Source organism: Nyctereutes procyonoides, unplaced genomic scaffold (genome assembly GCF_905146905.1).
Source record: "Nyctereutes procyonoides isolate TBG_1078 unplaced genomic scaffold, NYPRO_anot_genome, whole genome shotgun sequence".
Classification (NCBI taxonomy): Eukaryota; Metazoa; Chordata; class Mammalia; order Carnivora; family Canidae; genus Nyctereutes; species Nyctereutes procyonoides.
In genome coordinates, this window is record NW_026575146.1 from 15,722,095 (window position 1) to 15,744,626 (window position 22,532).

General features: G+C 42.8%; 2 protein-coding genes across 3 annotated transcripts in view; one reads left to right on the forward strand and one right to left on the reverse strand.

The window, feature by feature from the left end:
• The window catches only part of SLC22A3 (solute carrier family 22 member 3), an 87,579-nt gene extending 70,405 nt beyond the window's left edge, over window positions 1-17,174 (forward strand). For both annotated transcript variants that reach the window (XM_055310103.1, XM_055310104.1), the window contains exons 6-11: window positions 2,569-2,666; window positions 2,786-3,000; window positions 9,274-9,382; window positions 10,098-10,210; window positions 12,976-13,075; window positions 15,638-17,174. In XM_055310103.1, the coding sequence (XP_055166078.1) occupies window positions 2,569-2,666; window positions 2,786-3,000; window positions 9,274-9,382; window positions 10,098-10,210; window positions 12,976-13,075; window positions 15,638-15,698 (696 nt within the window). In that variant the 3' untranslated portion in view covers window positions 15,699-17,174. The remainder of the gene's footprint in view (window positions 1-2,568; window positions 2,667-2,785; window positions 3,001-9,273; window positions 9,383-10,097; window positions 10,211-12,975; window positions 13,076-15,637) is intronic.
• Window positions 17,175-17,794: 620 nt separating this feature from the next.
• Window positions 17,795-22,532, reverse strand: part of PLG (plasminogen) — a 38,512-nt gene continuing 33,774 nt past the window's right edge. Inside the window, exons 17-19 of the mRNA XM_055311677.1 lie at window positions 22,405-22,511; window positions 18,826-18,971; window positions 17,795-18,204 (exon numbers count right to left, since the gene is read on the reverse strand). Coding sequence (XP_055167652.1) covers window positions 18,043-18,204; window positions 18,826-18,971; window positions 22,405-22,511 — 415 coding nt within the window. The 3' untranslated portion in view covers window positions 17,795-18,042. The remainder of the gene's footprint in view (window positions 18,205-18,825; window positions 18,972-22,404; window positions 22,512-22,532) is intronic.

Consider the following 22,532-nt stretch of genomic DNA (forward strand, 5'->3'; position numbering starts at 1 on the left):
TGAATGAAAGCACATTTGTACAGAGTCTTATCTAGCCGATAGAAGTCATAGCTATGGAGAGAAGATAAGACTGAAGAGGGAATGAAAGAGAAGCTATAACAAATTATTGCAAATATTGCTTTAGAAAAGAAAAGATTGTCACCATCTGTGTGCTCTGAGGGAGCAGTGGTACAGATGTGTGGATGGGAAGAGCAAACAGGGACTCCCCAGAGAAAAGGGAGTAGTCTGAATGAGCACAGCCAAGCTGATGCAAGTATGAGCTGTGGAAGACCGCCAAGTGTAAAGAAAAGAGTCATTGGAAAAAGTGATACATCCATGGAGGGCAACTGCCTTCATAGTATGGGGTAGTTTTGGTCTTGAGTATAAAGATCTTCAAGCTCTAAATTATTTTGGTCAAACTAACTTTTCCATAAAATAGTATTTTAACTAAAGGTTAGATTTTTGGCCAAGTGTGTAATGTCCTTCCTTAAAAATGAAGCGACCATCAACTACAAAGTTTTCTAAAATAAAAATCCTTTGATACATTCAGTGGTGCAGTGTGAGCATTAAAATAAAGGATGTCCATCAACTACCTGATTTCAAATCCTGCCTCAACCACCTTCCCTCTAATCCTTGAAGTCCAAAACCTTGTTTTTCTTATTTATAAAACAGGATTGATAAAAGTAGTAACTTCAGAGTTTTGATGAGAATCAAATGAAATAGTCCACGTAAATCTAACAAAGATTCCATGTTCCTTAGAAGTGAAACATTTTAATGTGGAAAAGATACAGAAACTAATTGTGGAAAACATTTTGATAACCAACCATATTATGATATGTTGTTGTAATACACTACGTTATTTCATTTTTGGTATTCCTGCCTTATTTTTGGAGCAGCAAAGGTGAAGCTAGGTCTTAAAAATCCTTAGAATTTAGAGGAGTACATCAGGGAACATTTTTATAACCATTGTATTAGATAGAGTAAGGTCAACCTGCTGCTGAAACAGAGACCCAAAAAATATAATGACAGAAAGAAAGAAAGAAGAAAGAAAGAAAGAAAGAAAGAAAGAAAGAAAGAAAGAAAGAAAGAAGAAAGAAAAAAGAAAGAAAAGAAAGGAAGGAAGGAAGAAAGAAAGAAAGAAAGAAAGAAAGAAAGAAAAGAAAGAAAGAAAGAAAAAGAAAAGTGTCTTTCTCCCTAACATGCCCACCCAGAGGTAAGCAGCCCAGCACTGGAAGGCAGCTGTGCTCTGTGAGGGCCTCCAGGACCCAAGTTCCAATTATCTTGTTTCTGCACTTCTACTGTCACTTGCAGCAGGTTGTCTAGAAGAAGCTGGTTTTCTAGCGTCTTCTTCCATCCCTTAGAAGAGGAAAGGCAGTGAATGAAGAGCAAGCCATTTCCTTTTAGGGGATTGGATCAAGAACTTGTGTACATGGCTTCTATTCCCACCCCATTGCTGACATCTCAATCAAAGAGCCACCGATAGTTGGAAGGGAGGCTAGAAAATGTGGCTTTAGCTGGGTAGCCATGTGCCCAAATAAAATTTAGTGAATTCTGTTATCAAAAGAGAGAAGGAAAGAATGGATAGTAGAATCAATTAGCAGTCTTCCACAGGTATTGTCATGGAAACTAGTACAATTTCACTGACTCTGAGACCCTATTGATTGTAAGACCCATCATTTTACGTACCCCCAAGTAAGAAAGCCATGCTATGAAACATATTATTAAATGGATTGTTTTCTCATCAGCTCAGTTGGAGGACAGGTCCCAATTTAAGAGATGTTCAAATGTGAAAAATATGTGTGTTGGTATAGAAGAAATACAGTATTAGAATGACATAGAAAGAGAAAGTCATCCGAAAACATTGATTTTGCAGTCTTCTTTTGCTTGTGTGTGACTTTCCTAGGAGCTGGCATAGACAGGAGACATCAAGCTTTGACTCATCAAGTGTAACGCTTAGCCTCTGTGACTGACAAAGTGCCTGCTGCTCGGTTTCCTTTGCAGTGCCTTATACATTGCAGGCAAACAGCAATATTTATTTCATATAATTAAAGAAAAGACCATCTTCTTGGATGGCCAAGTGGAGATGAGCTGAATTTTCCTGGGTCAGAAAGATGCTAGACTCCAGTAAATGGAAGCAAACTGATACCTTTGGTGCTGTGCTTGTTCTTGAATTTAAGATACTCTCATTTGCTAACATAAGGTTGATAATTTTTAAAAATGTTCATTTGGATCCCACCTGCTTTTGCCCCTTTTACATTTATTTTCTCCAATTCAATAGATGCACAAATGTATTTGACTGTAAAACACACCTCTTTTTCTTGGTTCGTCAGAGCGAACTAGCACCAGGGCCAGGGGTACTCACCAGAGAACAGCCTCTCAGAGCAGCAACCGCTGCTTTGTGAATTTGACCATTTATAACTGCTAGAGAATCAAACTCTTCATTCTCAGGTTTTGAGACATAGTCGTGAAAGACCCTGTCAGCTCAGTCAGATCGTTTGGCTCGGTGGCTTTGAATCTGGTCAATGAAAATCTATAATATGCAGGTGTGTCTTGCTGTATTTGCTACTGAAATCTGCTTCTCTTGTATAGATCACTGTTACAGATGAGGAAGTTAGTAATCCATCCTTTTTAGATCTGGTGAGGACTCCCCAAATGAGGAAATGCACACTTATTCTTATGTTTGCTTGGTAAGTCTGACTTGTGATGGGCTCAAAAGCTTGTATTGAATTTACCACGCGTCCCTTCCTTCATGTCAGGCTGAAGTTATGTCTCACTTGGTCTCCGTTGTCTTTTGATGTCGCTCCAGGTTCACAAGTGCGGTGGTTTATCAGGGCCTCGTCATGCGCCTGGGAATTATCGGAGGCAACCTCTATATCGACTTTTTCATCTCGGGAGTTGTGGAGCTGCCCGCTGCCCTCTTGATCTTACTGACCATTGAGCGTTTTGGACGGCGCCTTCCGTTTGCGGGAAGCAACGTAGTGGCAGGAGTGGCCTGTCTTGTCACTGCGTTCTTACCCGAAGGTAATAAGACAGTCTTAAATCAAAATAATCAAGAATGGGGACCCTCTTGTCCTTAGAAAATGTACCTCCGCCTCAGAATCTGGGGACCAGACAAGCTGTAGTGATGTCACTCAATTTTCTGCTTAAGCAGCGTAACGACTCTGATCGGTTCTACAGGTTTTTCTGTTTCCTCCATTTTAGGTTCATTTATGGATGAAATAGATGTTGTGCAAAATCTAGCTTGTAGTCATATAGTTTATTCTTGATCACCTTTATTTAACTTACTTTCATGCTATCATTGATCATGCTTACCATATTTCCTGCTTACGGGCCCTGTCGCTGGCCCTGGGTGAAACACCAGGGGTACAAAAGGAAGAAAGGAAGATGCTTGTTGACTTCAAAAGGTTCACCTAGTAAGGGATATGGATACTTTTTTAAATTTGTTTTACTTTCAAGTTTTTATTTCAAGTCTAGCTAGTTAACATATAGTATAAGATTAGTTGCAGGTATAGGATTTTGTGATTTATCACTTTCTTAAGACACCCAGTGCTCATTACAAGCACTGGGTGCTTAATGCCCATCAGCCATGTAGCCAATCCCCCCTCCACCCACCTCCCCTTCCAGCAACTCTCAGTTTGTTCTCTAGAAATAAGAGTTTGTTTTTCCTTCTTTCCCCTCCCCCTATGTTCATCTGTTACATTACTTAAATTCTACATATGAGTGAAATCATATGGTATTTGTCTTTCTCTGACTGACCTGATGTAGCATAATACTCTCTAGTCCTTCCCATGTTGTTGCAAATGGCAGGACTTCATTCTTTTTTTTGTGGCTGAGTAGTATTCCATTATTTCCAACATCTTTATCCATTTATCAGTCAATGGACATTTGGACTTTTTCCATAATTTGGCTATTGTTGATAATGTTGCTATAAACATTGAGGGGGATGGTATAGACACTTTAATGCTTTCACAACTCACTGTGATAAATGAAATAATTGAATTAGTTACAGTTGACCCTTGATGCAGGGGTGGGGATGCTGACTTCCTGCATGGCCAAAAACCTGCATATAACTTGTGACTCCCCAGAAACTTAACTAATAGCCTACTGGTGACCAGAAGCCTTGCCCATAACAAAAGAGTTGATGAACAGATATTTTGTATGTAATCTGTATTATATATGTGTTCTTATAATAAGGTAAGCTACAGAAAAGAAATTGTTATTAATAAAATTGTAAGGAAAATACATTTATAGTACTGTGTAAAAAAATGTATGCATGTAAATGGACCTATGTAGTTTAAACATGTTGTTCAAGAGCCAATTGTACCAGATTTAGAAAAATAAAGCTCTTTGAAGGTTCTACATGATTTAAAAAATGTAGGTACAAGGAGTGAAATGCATGGTGTAATTAGGAAAAGCTTCACAGAGGTGAGAGCTAGGCACATATGAAAAAGGAAAAGAGATGTGCTGGACATGGGTGCCTGGCTGGCTCAGTCAGAAGAGCATGTGACTCTTGATCTCAGGGTCATGAGTTCGAGCCCCATGTTGGGCGTAGACATTACCAAAAAATAATACTAATTAACTTCTTTAAAAAAGAAATGTACTAGACAGAAGGGAAGAAGGGAAGGAGAGATTTTTTCCACAGTAGAACAGGGTTCCTAGAAGTAGGAACCATCTTTGAGGGTTCCAGGAGTACATGTTCTCTGTTATCACTGGAATATCCACAAAAAAGGGGCTGAGGATCACTTGCCACCAGCGGTGACTGGCCTCACAGGCCATGCCAGGAGCTTGGGCACAGTCCTGAAAACTTCTTTCATAGCCGCATCACGTTGGATGGTGGCAGTGAGGAAGGAGAGATGCGGAGAGCAGGAATTAAGGTCATGACAGTTGGCCTGGGTAGGAAAGAGAGAGGGTGATTTCGGGGAAGTGTCAGAGGTTGTGAGGGGGCTGGGGCTCGATGACCAGGGCATGTGGCAGAGTGGCAGATGACCCCAGATGCATGGTTAACACAACCTGCCTTATCTCTGCCACAGGACCGGGTCCTAGGGAATGTGCGAATTAGAACAAGTTCATTATTTCCGTGTTACAGGATGTGTGGGGTGGGGGGTCACTGAGAGAGCAGATTCTCTGGTAGTCCTTGTGTGAGCCCCAGAGAGGCTGTCTTTTCTTCTGAGAATCATCTGAAGATCAAGAGAGAAGGGATAATATTGTGGAAAAGTGTAAAAAATGATTGCCACCACCAAACTAGGTGTGGGAAGAGAGCCTGAATGAGATAGATGCAACTCCGGTCCTTGCAAATAACGCACAATCTAAGTAGAAGGGTGACGAATCAGGAACATTGGAGAGTTCACTGTTGTTTCCATTTTACTCTGACATCGTATCATTTGGGGTTTAATTCCCTACAGCAAGGTCTTCTCTTCTCATGGCACGTGGAATTAAGTATCTGTTGCATAGGAAGTTAGGGAAGCGTGGAGAAATGAGTTACAGGTGACCCATCATTATATGATGTAACATTCCCCTGGAAGATTCTCTGGGCCCCAGACTGACCGGGGTGATTTTGATGTGTGCTGCATTCTGCGTGATGCCAGAGAGCATTCTAGGCCATACATCCACACCGGCGTTGGAGTAACTAGGTGTGTGGGAATCGAGCTGTTTTGTAGAGAGCACTTTCATATATGGGAAAATATAAGGCAAAGAAAATTTGCCTTTCTGTTTGGTCCTATCAGTTTTATTTTGAGGACATAATTTCCCTATTACAGCCTTCGAATCATTCTCAGCAATACTGAAAAATAATTGCTCTTATTCTGGACACCTCTTATTTGTATCTTCACAGACTCAGCTGCTGGTATAGTCATAGGTCGGGCATGATTGGCAGGAATAAACCCACATCCCTAATGCTCCTCGGGAGTACCACATTTTAACAGCAGTCCCTCACTTGGGTTGGCAGCCCTTCTACTGAAGGGAGCTCTTGGACTTAGTTACTTGGGCTGTTGAATTAACATTAGAAAGATTTCTCTCAGTCACTCTTGGGGTCAGGAAGAGGAGGGCAGCCCCTGCGGAGAATGCTGATTAGCCTTTTAGTGGAATCAGCTCTAAAATTATCAAGAACAATTTAACAGGCTTTCCCTCCACTAAGCACAACTTTTTATGGTCTGAAGAATGGGATTCTGGAAAAAAGAAAGCTTTTCTGGGTGTATCTTCACTTAAGCCTCCCTGCTTTTGAACCAAATTTTTGAACTCTGATTAAAGTCTGAAAACGAGAAGGGTTTCTTTGTCCATAGCCATCTGCATCTTTCATTTGGGTTTGTTTAGGATGGCTACAAACCTAGCCGTTTGGGTAAGTATTCTTCATTTTGAAACAGGAAGGCTGCCTTTTACTTGTATTTCTCTTTAAGTGAAAAGTCAAAAAAAAAAAAAAAAGAAAGAAAGAAAGAAAAAAAGAAAAGACAATGTACCTTAATTTACATAGCTCTATTACAAATTTTCTCTACGTTTTATTTCAGAAACCAAAGCAGGTGGTGTATCAGAGGAGATGTAAAATAGTGCTTCTTTAAAATCCTGTATCCTTTTTTCAAAAATTGAGGTATTATTCCCAGTAAACTCTGGCCCCTTGACCAAATCCCTATTCCGAGGCACCGTCTTTGTGCATAGTTCCAGCCTCAGTACTCATTTGTAAATTGTCTTGTGTTCTTTTGTCATTGCTACTGAAAGGTGTCTCCTGCCACTCCAAGAGGAACGCAGTATATTACTGGGATGGTCAGAAGTTTCTTCCTGCGGACGTCATACTCACACATCATTCACATCATTCACGCTGCCTAACAAATTGCTTTCATTTCACTCTCTAGTTAACGAACAGCGCGGTGCCTTTGGGACTTGTGTTTTATCACACATTTCACCAAAACCTCTAGCTCAGTGTGGTTAGACAGTGGCCTCTGCTGCTCAGAATGAGTTGAGAGTCTTTCAGAGCAAAGTCAGCATGTAGGATAAACCACGTCTCCTCCAGGATGGCCACTTGACAGCATTTTCTGAACATTTTATTCACTTGACTGGTTATTTATCTGTATTCACTGAGTGAACCACATATTTTTTGGGTGTGAGTGTGTGTGTTCATTTGGTGTCTTGGTTTTTGTTTGATCCTTTCCAGCAAACAGTTCTGGCCTCAGTTGTAAACTAAAACTGTCATTGAAGTTACCAGCAGGACTCACAGAGTAGTCTTGATTCAGTAGAAAAAACCTATAACTTAAGAACTTAGGCTGGGGGACGCCTGGGGGGCTCAGATGGTTAAGCGTCTGCCTTTGGTTCAGGTCATGATCCTGGAGTCCTGGGATCGAGCCCCACATTGGCATTGGCATCGGTGGCATCGGCTTTCTGTTCAGCAGGGAGTCTGCTTCTTCCTCTACCTCTGCCCCTGCCTTCTGGTCGTGTGCTCTGTCTCTCGCTCGCACACGCTCTCTCTCTCAAATGAATAAATAAAATATTTAAAAAAAAGAACTTAACCTGGATAATCAAGTTATTTCCACAGTAGCAGGCGACATTCTTTGCAGCCCAAGAGCAGCGAAAGGTTGCCCGGTCGGGCTGGGACCCAGGGAATCTGGGCAAGAGCTCCCACTTTCTGTTCCCTGGCACCTGGCACTGTACCACCTGCTCATTGAAGGCTGGGGTGGAATGCATTTCCTGGTCCCCCTCCCTGGCCTTAATGAAAAGGCAAAGCCTAAATAAAACACATGTTTACAACTGTTCTGTGCCAGAGCAGATGGCAGCCCAGCACATCAGCGCAACTCTGACATCCCTCACCGTCTGATGTAACTGTGAATGTGAGAGCTACAGGTGTTCTCATCTGGGAAAAACGTCAAGTACACCAGGACGTCCTCGGCCAGTTTGCAATCAGAACGTAATTTTGTAGCCTCCCAGCTATGATCCAGACTCTCAAACTATCTTTTTTTTTTTTTGTGCCTGCCCTCCTAGGCACTTGTATTATTTAGTGAGTATTAGCTCTTTTTTATTTGTTGACTAGTCTGTAGAGAATACACATAAACCTACTGAGTTTGATTCTCTTCTGTCCTCCTCCGCATTCATGCCTACTTTTCTATGAAAAAAAAAATCATTTTGGGGGAATGGGCAGTAATTCTTCTAGGAGATAAGAGGACCATTTAGTGTGGGGTGAGCATGAATAAATAGGAGTGTAAAAGAGAAAGGTTTCATCTTCAAAGGTGGAAGTCAGAGCATCCTTAGCTTTGCTTTGGAGGGCAGATAGGACCTTACTCATGCACCTGTGTCCACTGAGGGAGGATAGCATAAATTGCACGACTCAAGAAATTTAGAGCACTGGCTTTTTTTTTTTAAGATTTTATTTTATTATTTATTCATGAGAGACAGAGATACAGGCAGAGGGAGAAGCAGCCTCCATGCAGGGAGCCCGACATGGGACTCGATCCGGGGTCTCCAGGATCAGGCCCTGGGCTGAAGGCAGTGCTAAACCACTGAGCCACCTGGGCTGCCCGAGCACTGGCTTTTTAGGGCAAAAATGGTTTACTCCTTCCTTTAAAGTGCGAAAGAAAATATTTAATGAAGAATTTCGGCTTTTTCCACTAGTTGCTGTGGAGGAAAGGAGAATTTCCTCAGATAGCCAGTGCATCCCTAAAACAGTTCATTTTTAAATGAATGAACCAACTAATATTGAGAGTCTGGCTTCTTCTGGATGACTTTCTGGGGAAGTAGCAATATTGGGGACATATACCCTAGTGATAACACAAGGCATGGATGTCCCTTTCCAGAGGTTTCAGTCCTCAAAGCCTGCCCTCCAGAAACCAAGATCAGCTTCATGTCCAGATTTTTCCTGGTCTGCTAGGAACAGCTATTCTGTGCGCTATCACAAGGAGTGGGAACAAAGAGGGGAGAAACAGGTACCAGGCTGCAGTAAATGGTTCTCAAGGGTCCAAGTGAAGACCACCTTCCAGACAAACAGCCGGCGTACTCAGGCTGTCTAGGAAAGTAGTGCCTGCACAGTATTTTCACTGTAGTGACTGCTCAACAAATGGCTCTTGCGTCATGTTCCCATCATCTAACCCTGCTCAGAAAAGCAACTAGCACACTAAATATTAGCTATCATCCTAGTGGTTGTTGTTGCTGTTAAAATTTGGCTACAATGTTTGGAGGTATCCATTATTCGTGCTTAAAATTAGCAAAGACTTGGGCCCAGGAGAACACGAAGCAAATGCCTTTTGTTGTTTTGGGATGGGGATGTATTATTGAAAGCAAACTTTTAACTCTTCCTTTCTAAATCTTCTATGTTCACAGGAATACCCTGGTTGAGAACCACGGTTGCTACCCTGGGAAGACTAGGGATAACCATGGCCTTTGAAATTGTGTATTTGGTAAATTCAGAATTGTACCCAACAACATTACGGTAATTCCAACCTATATGTCACGGTTTGTCCTAAGTAATTCTGCAGTCAGACGTTTTGACTTAAAAACTATGAAATAGTTTCCTTAACTTGATTTATTAGCCTGAGCTGAATTCAGCCAATAAAGAAGATATGCTTTGAATTATGGGTGCTTTCCACATTTTTTTGATAGAAGTATTTCTCATAGCAGTATCTTGATACCCAGCTGTGGTTTTGTGGGATCAGAAAATCTTAGGGTACTTGCTTAGTGTGGGTTAAAGCCGTCTTCATCAGTATCACTCTGTTTAAAGGCTATCGCCTCTGTTCTGGCCACATTCCACCTCTTGCAGCTGTGAGCAGCTGATGAATGAAGGCCAAAGTGAAACAGTGTGCATGGGCTGCAAATTGGCCTCCTTTCCTGGGGGAATATTCGTGTGCACACCTTACTGTCAGTGAGTGTGCCAAGGTGCCACATAAGTACCACAGCGTGGGCTGGGGGGTGAGCGACCAGTGGAATGTTCCCCACCTCCCTGTCCTCACTGTGAGTCAGCATTTGCCCAGATGCAAAATGAGGCAGAATGGAAATGATTTGCTTAGAATAAGAGAGTAGTAGTTTTCAAAGTTAAAAACTATAGAAATGGTAAATGCTACTAAAATGTCTTTGTTACTTATACATCTGAATATTCTACTTATCTTGAAGGTACTTTAATATTTTTTAAACAATTTTGTACTCTACAGAAACTTTGGAGTTTCTCTCTGCTCAGGTTTATGTGATTTTGGGGGAATCATAGCTCCGTTTCTTCTCTTCCGGCTAGCAGCCATTTGGCTAGAACTACCTCTTATCATCTTTGGTAAGAACTCATTTTATACACTATTCCTAAATGCCTTCATCTATATTTTTTGTATTAATAGAACTCTATAGCAATTATGCGGTGTGCTATTAATGAGATGATTTAATTTCTTTAATGACAACTGCTTGGGTTTTGAGTAGTCCGTCTGATGATAATGAAATGTGAAACCCTAAGTGATTTCAATTTATTTTATATTAAAGGGTCCTGACGAGTCGTATTCAATTTAGCTTTCTTTGTTTAGGTTCGGAGTTAAATTCTGATGCTGGGAAACTTATGATATTGGGGAACAGAGCCAGTAATTTTCAAGGGAACAATTTGGATCCTCAGTTTATTTCAAAATAAGCCTAAAAACCGACTCTGTTTTTAAATATTCTGTATCTGTTGAGATCATGTCTTCATTTGCTTTGATGTGGAGCATGCTGTGCAGAAAGAACAGAGGACACAAAACCCCTTGCCCGTGTGCCCAGTAACCTCTGTGCTGTCCAAATTCATGCCTTTAATCTCCTCAGGCTGTGGGAGGGGATAGGACCATGGCTTAGGGGCAAGGGGCTTAGGATAATTCAGCCCAGTGCTCCTCAAGTGCTCTTCCAGCCTTTCTGCCTGGGTCTCATACCTGCCTCTGCCCTCCTCAGCAAGGAAGGACGCAAGTGGGCCCCTTTTTCCTGGACCTTTCCTCCACCTCTGTGTCCTTATTCCTGGTAGAGGATGTTTTTCTCATGTTGCCCAGCTATTTAAATTAGAATGAAAGTATCGAGTCCATGAGAACATACACCCTGAGCAATGCAAAATCCCTCGCAGTGCTAGCTAGCTAGGGACAGTAAGGCTTCTAAACACTTGACACCACCGAATTCAAGAAAAGATTATTTCAAATTATTTCATGGGATCTTATAAGCAAGCTTAGCGTTGAATCTGTGCCCAGCACGAAAAAGCAAAGAGAGCGCCGTTGTTCACCCAAGAGCAGGTGGTCAGGAAGCCCCTGGTTCAAGGTCTCGGCCTGAACTGCGGGGAGTGCTGGGAAAGCCAGCCCTTCCTGCAGAGTCTGGCTGGGGAGAGAGCCACACTTCCAAACCATCAGCCATGTCACAGTGTGGTAAATACTGAAAGCAGAAGGTGCCGAGGGAGCGCAGTACAGAGACACCTGACCTGCCTGAGTCAAGGAGGAAGGAAGAATGTCTAGTTAAGATCTGAGACGGTAGAAATTACCCACGTGGGAAGTGCCAGCTGGGGCTCCAGGCAGTGGGAAGGCCTAGTGTTCGAGGGCAAAACTGTTCTCCAGGAGCCAGGGTGTTAGAGGAAGGAGACAGTGTGTGTACTGGGCCAGGGAGGGAGGTGAACCTGGGAGGCAGACATAGGCCAGTTTGGGAAGGGTCTTCCCATCCTGCAAAGTTTCACTCTTTACCCAAATAGCAGTGGGAGCCAAGAGCTCTAAGCTGGGATTGACAGGGTTAGGTTTGCACTTTAGAAACCCGACTCTGATGGCACATATGCAGATGGGTCAGAAGGGACAGTGCTGGTGGTGGACCAGTTTCATCAGGTAAGGGCTCGTGACAGCCGGGGTTAAGGTGATGACACAGGGAGTGTTGGGCGTGGAGAGATTCCAGAAATGCTTAAAGCAAAGCTGGCAAGGGGGATGACTGAGTGGGCTTGCTGCAAGCAGAGGGAGGTGGGAAAGCTGGGTTCCTGGCTGGGGAGAGGAGAGATCGCCAGGGCCTTGTTGAGGGCACGCCAGAGGAGCAGTTCTACAGAATGTGGGGGAGCCTGTTGGGGCATTGGTCCCATGAAGTGCCTGCAAGGAAGCCAGTAGGCTTTGGGGCCTAAGCTCTAGAGATAAGCGTGGCCCAGGGACAAAGATCTGGAAGCCATCTGTGTGTAGATAACCATGGGAAGGGACTGCGTGAGAGCAAAGAAGGTCCAGGCAGGACAGAGCATTGAGGAGTGACAAAGCATCAGGCACGACAATAGAACAGGAGCCCATCAAGGAGAGGAAGAGGGACAAGAGAGGGATGGTGGTGAGGGGAGGAGGGCAGAAAGAAGCAGGCAGGGAGGCCAGGGCACGGCAGCGTGTTCACCAGCAGCCGGTGCTGCTGTGGGGCCAGACAGCAGGGCCCGGAAGCACAGCCAGTGGGTCTGGAGCTGGCAGGAGTGGGGCCTGGAGCCCAGGAGGCAGAGCCAAGAGAGAGCAGGTGAAGGTGAAGCCTGACCGTGGTGGTGAGTGCTGGTGCTGGTGCCCACCTGCCGAGGCCAACAGTGACATTTTCAGGAATGTTTGAGCCCGGTTGTTAACATAGCCATTCTTAAAACACATATATCAAATATATTAAAAACAAAGGTAATAAATAATGGTGTGATATGACCCCTAAGGAAAGGGAGGGAGAGCTGCAGTCAAGCTCTTGGTCAGTAAAAGGAAGCTGAGGGGATTCCTGTCTGGTGACTGCCATCTTCCCTGAGGAGCAGGAGGTGAGGTCTTCTCTGACTGGTCGGCACTTAGGCACCCATTAAATAATTGTTAAGGTAGTGATGGAGGAGTGGTGGCTGCGTGCAAGAGTACTGGGATGGTAGGGCTGCATAGCATCTGAGAAAGGTAGAGAACATTTCAAATATGGCAGAGGAAAACTGGAGAGCTGGTGAGGGTAAGCAGAGGGTTGCTGCTGGTAGGGGCTGGTTGAGGTGAGTGAGCACAGCTACTCCAGGGGGAGCAGGGAGGCATGACCGGGGTGGGCTGGCTGTGCCTTCCTGGTGTGCTACTGCCTTTCCCTATCCCCTAGGTATCCTGGCATCTGTCTGCGGTGGGCTCGTGATGCTTTTGCCTGAAACCAAGGGTATTGCCTTGCCAGAAACAGTGGATGATGTTGAAAAACTTGGCAGGTATTGTATGAAATTCAGCACATCTTTAATAAAAGCAGCATATCAAACAACAGAGGAAAAAGTACTGTGGAGAAAACTGAACACTCACAGGGGAAAATAATATTAATTCCCATCTCACATCCTAGGGTGATCCCCAAATCACCCTGAAGTTGATTTAGAAAGTTGATATAAAAAAAAAAACAAAAGTATAAAAGAATGTATATTGTTTTTTAAACGTGGTTATGAAGAGGGAGACATTTCTAAGTAAGGTGTTAAAACTCAGAAACAATCTAAAGGAAAGGACAGGATGATTTAACAAAGTAGAAATACCTTAAATGTGCATCAGTAGGAAACTGATTATGAAAATGCTAATGTATTCTGGGTGTGGATTACCATACGGAGATCAAAAGAATTGACATTTATCTGTGTGGAACGACATGGTAAGGTCCTCAAGATTGATCACAAAGGGAAAACTTGCTGAACAATGTGTTATAGTATTTATTAAAAAATAAAAGCATTAGTAACTCCTCTCTGTAGCTAGATGGGAAGACAGAGGACAGAGAGATATGGGATAGATGGATAGATGGATGGATGGGTGGGTGGATGGGTAAGTGGGTAGGTGGATGGATGGGTAGATGGATGGATGGGTGGGTGGATGGGTAAGTGGGTAGGTGGATGGATGGGTGGGTGGGTGGATGGATGGATAAAAGTAGAGAGATAGAAGGAGAGAGAGATTATGAGAGAAAAAGAAGAGCATCTAACCAGTATGCAAGGAAAGTTAATATCCAACCAATATATAAACATGGAGACTTATAGCAACAAAAATCCACACTACCACGAATTCTTTCTAATTTCCTCTGCTTGAAATATTTCACAATAAAAAGAGAGAAAAAAGGGATCCCTGGGTGGCGCAGCGGTTTAGCGCCTGCCTTTGGCCCAGGGCGCGATCCTGGAGACCCAGGATCGAATCCCACGTCGGGCTCCCGGTGCATGGAGCCTGCTTCTCCCTCTGCCTGTGTCTCTGCCTCTCTCTCTCTCTCTCTCTCTCTCTCTCTGTGTGATGACTATCATAAATAAATTAAAAAAAATTAAAAAAAAAAAAAGAAAATATAAAAAAAAAAAAAAAAAAAAAAAAAAAAAAAGAGAGAAAAAGGATATGAACAGAGAATGTGTAGCAAGAGGGCTACAGATAGGGAAATGAATTGGGAAGAAGACATCACTTTTACATTCTGTAGACTTTTGTATTATTTTATTTTCTAATTACAACACATGGCCTTGTATTATCTGCATAATTAAAAAAAGTTTGTAACAGCTAATTTTTAAAATAAAATTAGTCTTCTAAATAAAGACCAGAAGTTAAGGGTATGGAATCTCTAAATTTAAAAAAAAAATTACATCAAATAATATTTATAAGAAGACTGAAATGTTATTAACCTCATGGCACTCTTCACTCGTAGATTGGGAAGAGAGTAGAAGTCGACATTTTTTAAGTGCCTATATGATCAGTGGTTTCACATATGTAATTTCATTTAATTCTCAAAGTGATTTTGGGCAATTGCAGTTCATAGCCTCACTCTTTTAGGTACTGGGAAATTTGTGTTTAGATAGATTCATAACTTCTCCATGCCAGGAATGGCATTGATGCTGTCCAGTGGGCACATGTGCCTTGGTTGTGTGTATGCTTTTCTTATTTTATGCTGCATACTACTTGATGTTTTCTCTTCAGATTCTCTTTTAATGAGATGTCATCCCTCCTCCCCAGCGGTAGGCAACAATTGCTAAAAGTCTCATGAATCTTTTTCCAAACCTTTAAAACTTACAAACTGATTTCATTGTCCTGTTTCTTGATGCTATTTCAAAAAGTATGATCGACTAATCATCCCAGAACTTTCCTAAGAAAAACTTATCAGTGTATTTAAAATAAAACCGTCAGCTCATATCTCAGTAGCTGGCCTGGCCTGTCAGAGGACAGGGGAACATTTGCCCATGAAGTAATCCGAACAGATTTGTACGCTTGTTTGGAAATCAAGTGGTAAGTAATGGCTTATTTCTTACCCAGAGCTCTACCTATTTTTCACCCTAGAACAATGCTACCTGAAATTCGGAGTGAGATGGAAGATTCTCTTTAAGGTTTTGCCATTTTGTCAATCAAAATTATGAAATTTATGAAAGGTGTTAAAACCGTGTGAAATCCTCTTGAGCGTTAAACCATTGTAAAGTCCTGCCTCATCCAGAAAAGAGAAACATTTTGCTATCTGTGTCTTCCTAGGCAATTGCTTGGTTTGTATCCGAGCTTGGGGGCCACGCTAGGGTGGGTGGCGTCCAGTCCTGTCACATGAAGAACTTACGTGCTGCAATGCTACTTAACCCATGCCTGGGGGCCGAAAATAGTCTTTAAAAAAATTTTTTTAAAGCCTGGAGACCGTCATTTTCATTACCTTGGAATTGGGTTTTTATGAAAAGTTATGCATGAGTGTGTTTGAACAAAACCAACTGTAACGTTGGGTAGTAGCAAGAAAACTTTGTTGGGATTAGTTGTATAATATTTCCTAAGGACTTTCTCTTTTCTCCTTGTTTTGTTAGTCCATATTCGTATAAATGTGGCAGGAAAAAGAAAACTCAAGTTTCCAGCTCTCACCTTTGAGACTCCCTGCCAAAGAAGAAAGGAAGGAACCGATGTGCCTTGCAGACACGTGTGTGTGTCCATTTCAGCTACCTTATGCTGTGTGCCTCCACGTGTGTGTCGTACTGTACAAAGACATTCAGACTATCCAGAGTATTTTTCTATAATGTGGGCTGAGTTAGGATTTATAATGCTATTGAAGTTTCTGGGAACATATAGTATGTGGCTGGTTTAGCAAAGGATCTGTTGTGCGGATAGCTCCCCCGAGTGATTTCCTGAAGTTGGAGCAGTGTCTCTGACCCTTTGGGTTACTGAAGGACGAGAGAAGCCCTCCGCAGAGTCCCATGACCGCTCACTCCATCACAGATGCAGGATGTGCCACCTGGGGGTCTGGGAACAGGGTATAGAAAGTCCTTCATCAAACCTGATCAAGGAACTCAAGCTCTGACCTGAGTGCTCCGAAGCTCCCAGGGAAGATCAGGATCTGGAGACAGTGAACCTAAGGACCTTGGGCCACGTGGTACTGAGCCTTCCCTTTCTCTCCTTGCTCTGACTCTGTAAGCGCTGTAGCATCTGGGCTTGTTGGCACATTCAGGCCTCATTCCATGATTCAGAACAAATCCACTGTCCAATCTGAGGATTTGGCTCTGTTATTTCATCAGTCAGTTTGGGCCTGAGATGATTTGGAATAGCTTGGTCCCGCCTTAGTGGACATCTAGAGCCACACACTCAGTTCCTAATTGAACAAAACCCATGGAATATGATGTCATAGGTCTTCATTTTCATCGTAAAGGGATATTTATCTTACACCTGGGAGTTCAGTTCTGTGATGCTGCCTGTGGTCAAGAGTGAAAAACACGGATTGGTCTTGTTCAATCTTGACACTTTTGTCTTGGGAGGAAGCTTACATTTTAATTTAAAAGAAAGGTCAGTTATATCCATGCTTAAAAGAATTAGCAAAAGCTTTATAACTGATGTCATTAGACACTAATAAGGAATTTGGTCCCTTTTTTGTTACGGAGACTTTTGAAATGTGGAGCTTACATGCAAACATGTTATCTTTCTCTGTTGTTTTGCTTTATGTGTTGTATTTGTTGTATTTTCAGATTCAGAGTAAATCTGATGTAGACTTTTTTTTTTAATGAATTATTTTGTGTGGACAGACAAAATGGGCACCAAGGGAAATCTTGCCAATGAAGAAGAAAATTCTATGTGAGCACGTGACAATATGTACAGCGTGTGTGTAAACAAGCTTTTTAATCCTTAAAGCACAACAGAGTTGAATATGAGTGTTTTCTTTTTCAACGAGGCAAACACTGCTCTTTGAGGACTTAAAGCTGCAGTCACCCATTCACGCACACTTGGGTTTTTGCTCTCTCTGCATTTCTCATTGCTGTAAGATGACTGTTCCTCCTTGAAACTCTCACCTTGCAATTGTATTTTGAGTTGACATTTTGGTTCTGATAACAATAAAAAATTTTCCGTTGTCAAGTAAAATTAGTGTTCATTTCCTTTCTTCCTTTTGACCATGTGTCACTGTCAAACACTATTCCCATGAGACCATGTGTACTTCCTATCTGCGCAGCCAATGAGCAATGGAAATTAAGTGGTCCACCTTCAGTGTATGTTCGTTGTTCCTTCACAGGCCCTTGGTACCATTCCTGGATTCAGATGTGACCCAGAATAGCATTCAGACTCTCTACTGGTCTTGTATTACACTTGCATTGCCCAGTCCCCTTCACAGTGTACAATTCTCTGCCCAGTATCTCCTGCGCTGGGGTAACGTCAAGTTGTCAGTAACACATTTCATTCCCAAGAATAGAATTTGTTCTCATGACTCCCCATATATCCTGAAGCTCTGAAAACATTCATCTCAGTGCCAGAAATAAAGACTTTAGAGATGTATGTCAAGCTGTCTCTTGCAGACAAGATAGATATCTGAGTGACTTACTGGGACCTCTCTGCTCCTTTCTCTATGATCTTACAGTCTTCTTAGTCCTTTTTGCAACTATACCTTATAAGGAAGCGAGAAATCACCTAAGTCTATTAGAGTTACACTACTTAAAATTGGTAGGATAAACAAAGAACACGAAACCAATGAAGTTCAAAAAAAAAAATTAAAGGAAGTACAGAGTTTATTTTCAATAAATGTTATAGATGTGTCACTTATTATTACAGAACCCAACAGTCCACGCACGGGAAACATTTATCCACAATAATACTAAAAAACGTTGAGGTTTGGCAGTAGATGGTATAAGTACAGTGTCTTGATTTGATTACTGTCAATTATTTCTAAGCATGCTAAATTCCCTACCCGTGTTCTGGCTTCTAGGTATGTTGATGAATCACTCTGTCTCCCATCCAACTAATTATTTCTCATTATTCCTTCAATCCAAGTAACAAACCTTGACACACGAACATAGACACCGGGCTTATTGGGACGGGCACAGCCAAGACCCCAAGAAGTGACTCCTTGTAAAATGTACTTGTCCTTCTCGAAGCAAACCAGAGGTCCTCCACTGTCACCCTATACAGAGAGAGAGAAAAAAAAAATCCATGTGAGGAGCAAACCACCATCCTTTTATTATGGGATGTCATCCTTCTATTATCCAAGTATAAGTTTTCCCAGCATTTGAACATTCTTTTCCAATTAGAAAGGAACTTACTAATATATTATTTGAATATCTGCTGTGCTTCAGCACCTAACAAAGCATATTTAACACAACCGCACCAGTTCGTGTTCCTGGGGAACAGCTCCCTTGTGAATATGGTCCTCATCCCTTCCTGCCTCGGGGCTTCCCTTAGGCAGAGTAAATCCAAGAGCAATTTCAAAGGGGGTGTAGTTGGTCTTTGTCTCACATTCTCCCTCACTTCTCTACCAGAAAGGCCATCCATCAGCATACTCTCCAGAAGATGTGGGGGCTGTGGCAGTGATGGTACTCACCTACTCCCTTACAACTGATCTAGAACTCACCAAGAAATCCCCTTAGGTGAGCTCAATCAGAACTCAGAGACAGACCTCAAATATTTCTGGGTAGCATTTGGACTACAGCCTTCAGTTGACAAAGCCTTCCTGAATTTGCCATTTTGGGGGCTGAAAGATCTAAGAGGCCAAGACAGGACAGCAGAAGATTGACTTTGTTCTTACCTGACAACTGTCTGTGCCTCCAGCCAAATTCCCCGCGCAAAGCTCTGTCGATTGGACTCTTCCATTCAGATACTCATAGCGATTACACACTTTGTTCTCGATCACAGGCAGCTGGGCTTCCTTGAGGAGCCCCGCGCCATACGTGCCTGTGTTTAAATAAAGATTAAAGAAATGGTTACTGGATCCAAAACATGCCCACAAGGAAAATTCTAGAACAACAGAGCAGCAAGGACAGATCTCTTGGTTGTCCACGAGGTTGTATAAAGCAAGAAGTCAGTTCCTGATACTACCAGAATGCTTTTCATGTTAACCCTTGGAGGTATAAATATATAAAATTTCATGTTCCCAAGATCTGGATTTAATAACCTGAGTTTCTTTACAGTGTTTGGGGGTATCTGTTGTTATTTTTGTTTCTTTTTTTTTTTTAACTATAAAGATACATTTTTCAGTAGGAAAGAGAGATTGAGAAATACAAGTGTTACCATAACATCTATTCACTTTCAGATGCTTTTTTTTCTTTACTACTTATATCATATAGCACAATTTTATATCCTGTTTTCACACAACAGTATATAATAAGGGCTTTTTTAGAACACTACAATCTTCATAATTAGAATTTTAATGGGCAGTAACTGCTTCAGGGGTGTGGGGTTTCCTTTTGAAGGTCAGGGGAGTGTTCTGCAAACAGTGGTGGTGATTGCACAACATGGCAACTACTATAGGCCACTGACTTATACTCTTCAAACAATTAAAATAGCTAATTTTACATTATATACATACTTGACCACAACATAAAGAATGGCGGTCATGTACTAGAATTAACCTTTTCAGGCACAAGTGTGTTAGGTGATGTATCTCATTTAACCCTTGCACAAAATGGATATTTCTGTCGTTCCTGTCGCACAGAGAAGGTTGCCGAGACTGGGAGGGGCCGTGCACTTTGCCCAAGATCACCCAGCAACTAGTTGGAGGAGCTGGGATTTGACGTCTGTGACGTCATTGCCCAAGTCTTCACTCCCCTGCTCCTGGGCTCCTACAGCAGCTTCCAACTTTCCACATCTTTGTTCATGCATTTTATTTATATTCCTTAGTATTTTCTTAACACTGTTTTCCCAGGAATTATATAGACATGTTTATGGCTCCCAGTCAACATTGCCTAATTTTTCCTAAAAGGGTACGACAATGTAAAATTTTACTAGAAAAAAAAAAAAAGGCCACTTTGCTCCATGCTTCTTGAGTATTTAACATTTTTTAAGTACCTGCTAATAAAATAGGTGGAAATTGTCCTAGTTCATGTCCTAATTTGCACTTCTTTTCCAATCAGGAGGAGTAAACACTGTCTCGTGTGCTTGTTTTACTCGTTGTATTTCTTCTTTTGTGAAAAACTACATTTTTTTTTTCATGTTGGCAAATCAAAATGGAACACTTGCAAACCTGTCAGAGGAAACGATGCTTTTCCAGATAGACACACCCGGGCACGTCTCCGTGTTTTCACAAATAAATCAGTTTTCCAATTCTGCAAGGCCAGCGTTAATGCATTTTGAAAAAAAAAAAAATCTTTGCCAGCATGGAACAGCCAAGAGATGAGGTGCTATTTCTTCTCCAAAGACTTTAAGTACATTTGGATAACTGTCTTGAGTTTGGAAAACTCACGCTGGATCCAGAGTTGACAGGAGCACATAAGAGGGAAGGGGAGGCTTGTCCCAGGCCTGGCTGGGGAGAGGCCTGGTGGAGGAAGTGACCAAGGAAACATTGGCTGGGGGAGGTGCACTACTCGAATTGAGTCTATGTATGGAGGGACCAGCCTTCTCAGAATGTTTTGCTGAAAATTAATTTATCCAAACGTCTTGCTCTTGCATCTGCTTTCTGAGCCAGCTACATCCTGATGCTGGTGACAAAATCTACCCCCAGTTGACAGGAAATCGATGTGGTCTGTGTAGAAGTGCTGCCATCTGGTGGCCACAGAGGAGATGGCACTTCTGAGGGCGGGGAGGCTGAAGGTGACCCAAGGAGGAAGCCCTGATTTCAGGGAGATGTAGGAGCCCTGAAAGCTGATTTGGGGTGAACCTGAATGAGCCCCTGGGCCTGAATGCTTTCCTTGCCTCGAAATATCAAAGTCAGGGAAAGCCTGGAGACCAAAGGGGAGAACAGGAGTGCTCCCACTGAGAAGCTTATTATTGACATCCAAGAAAATCCATTAACAGGCAGGACATCTGCTTTCTGACTCCTCCTGGTCCAGTGCATATACTGAGAATGGTCTCCCAGGGCCGCGAGGGTGAGGCCAGCATAGATGGGGGAGCCTGGCACAGGGTGGTGGTGAGGAAAGCGTGGTGGTGGGTGGAACAAATGGGCGGCAGGTGGGCTTCGAGGGGTCCAGCTCTCCACCAGCTGTGTGCAAGTGCTTCCCAGGGTGCACGGCCCCGCACCTCTTGGAGCCTTGGATCCCTCATTTGCAAAATGGGGGAGGAAATACCAAAGTGATAGAGGTTTTTGGTGTTTAATTTTTTTTTTAAGTGCAAAACACTGGAACGGCCAGTCACATCCATGGTGTCCAGGGTGACCGCTTCGCTTCTGAAGTTTCCCTTCACATCTCAATGCTCACAGACCCCAAGATACAAAAAGGAGGAGAGCGTGCAAAATTCAGGAGATGGGATTTTACAAATGTAGGAAAAATGCAGTAAGAAGGAAGACAAAATTGAAGTGATTTAGATCGGTCGTTTTCACTTTTTTTTTTTTTTTTAAACCACAAAACCTTTCTGGAAGTGAAAGCGTGTGCAGAAGAATAACGTGTAAGGCACAACTTGAAAGCCAGGGTTTTACAGCTGAGGGCTTCCAGGCCACATGGCACAAAGAGATCAAGTGACTTGTCCCATTTGCCCAGCCAGTGGCAGAGCCAGATCTACTCTGTGGGGCTCCTGACTCCCATTCTGTGCCCTCTCTAACACATAGCAGAAAGTGAGGCAGAGATGGAAGACATCCTTACAATGTTTCGGGGCCCAAGTCTGATGGGTGTGGTTACTATCAGGGCATACTGCAAAGAGAAGACGGGGTCCCCAAAATGCAGTACGGGTGCTGATACAGGACCCGGCATAAGTGTTTCCCCTCTCGCGCACACCCCAAATGCCATCCTAGGACCAGGACCTTCTTTCTGTCCCCTAGCTGCCAGGATGTCCCACCACCAACAGTCCCTGCACACATACAACAGGAATGTGGGTATTTGGGGAGATGAGCCTCACTGTAATTTTTGGTGTCGTTGCATACCATGTTTGGGAGCTCAGTATAGCTAACTTCACATGGTAAATAATCCAACACCCTTAACTTGTAGGCTTGTTTCAAAACCCTACTTACCCAGGGATTTGATATTAACATTGAATTTGCGGGCCAAGAGACTCAGAGAAACACTACCCCATCCATTACCCATGTCCCTTAATGACTGAATATGGAGACTTAGGCAGGAACTCAGTCAAAGTCAAGAGAGGTGGACTTCATTCACCAGTAGAAATTTGCACAAATGGACATTCTCCCATGTAGGCTAGAGGTCTAAACCAATTCCTGTGTGAGTCATGGGACTTAGCTCACCTTGGGTTTCTCCCCAGCCAGTGATGTAACATAATGTCCGGTCAGCAACCACATAATTTGGGGGTGGCAGACAAGCTGGGATTACCTTTGAGGTGATGACAGCAGGGCTGAAAGAAAACCATCCAAAG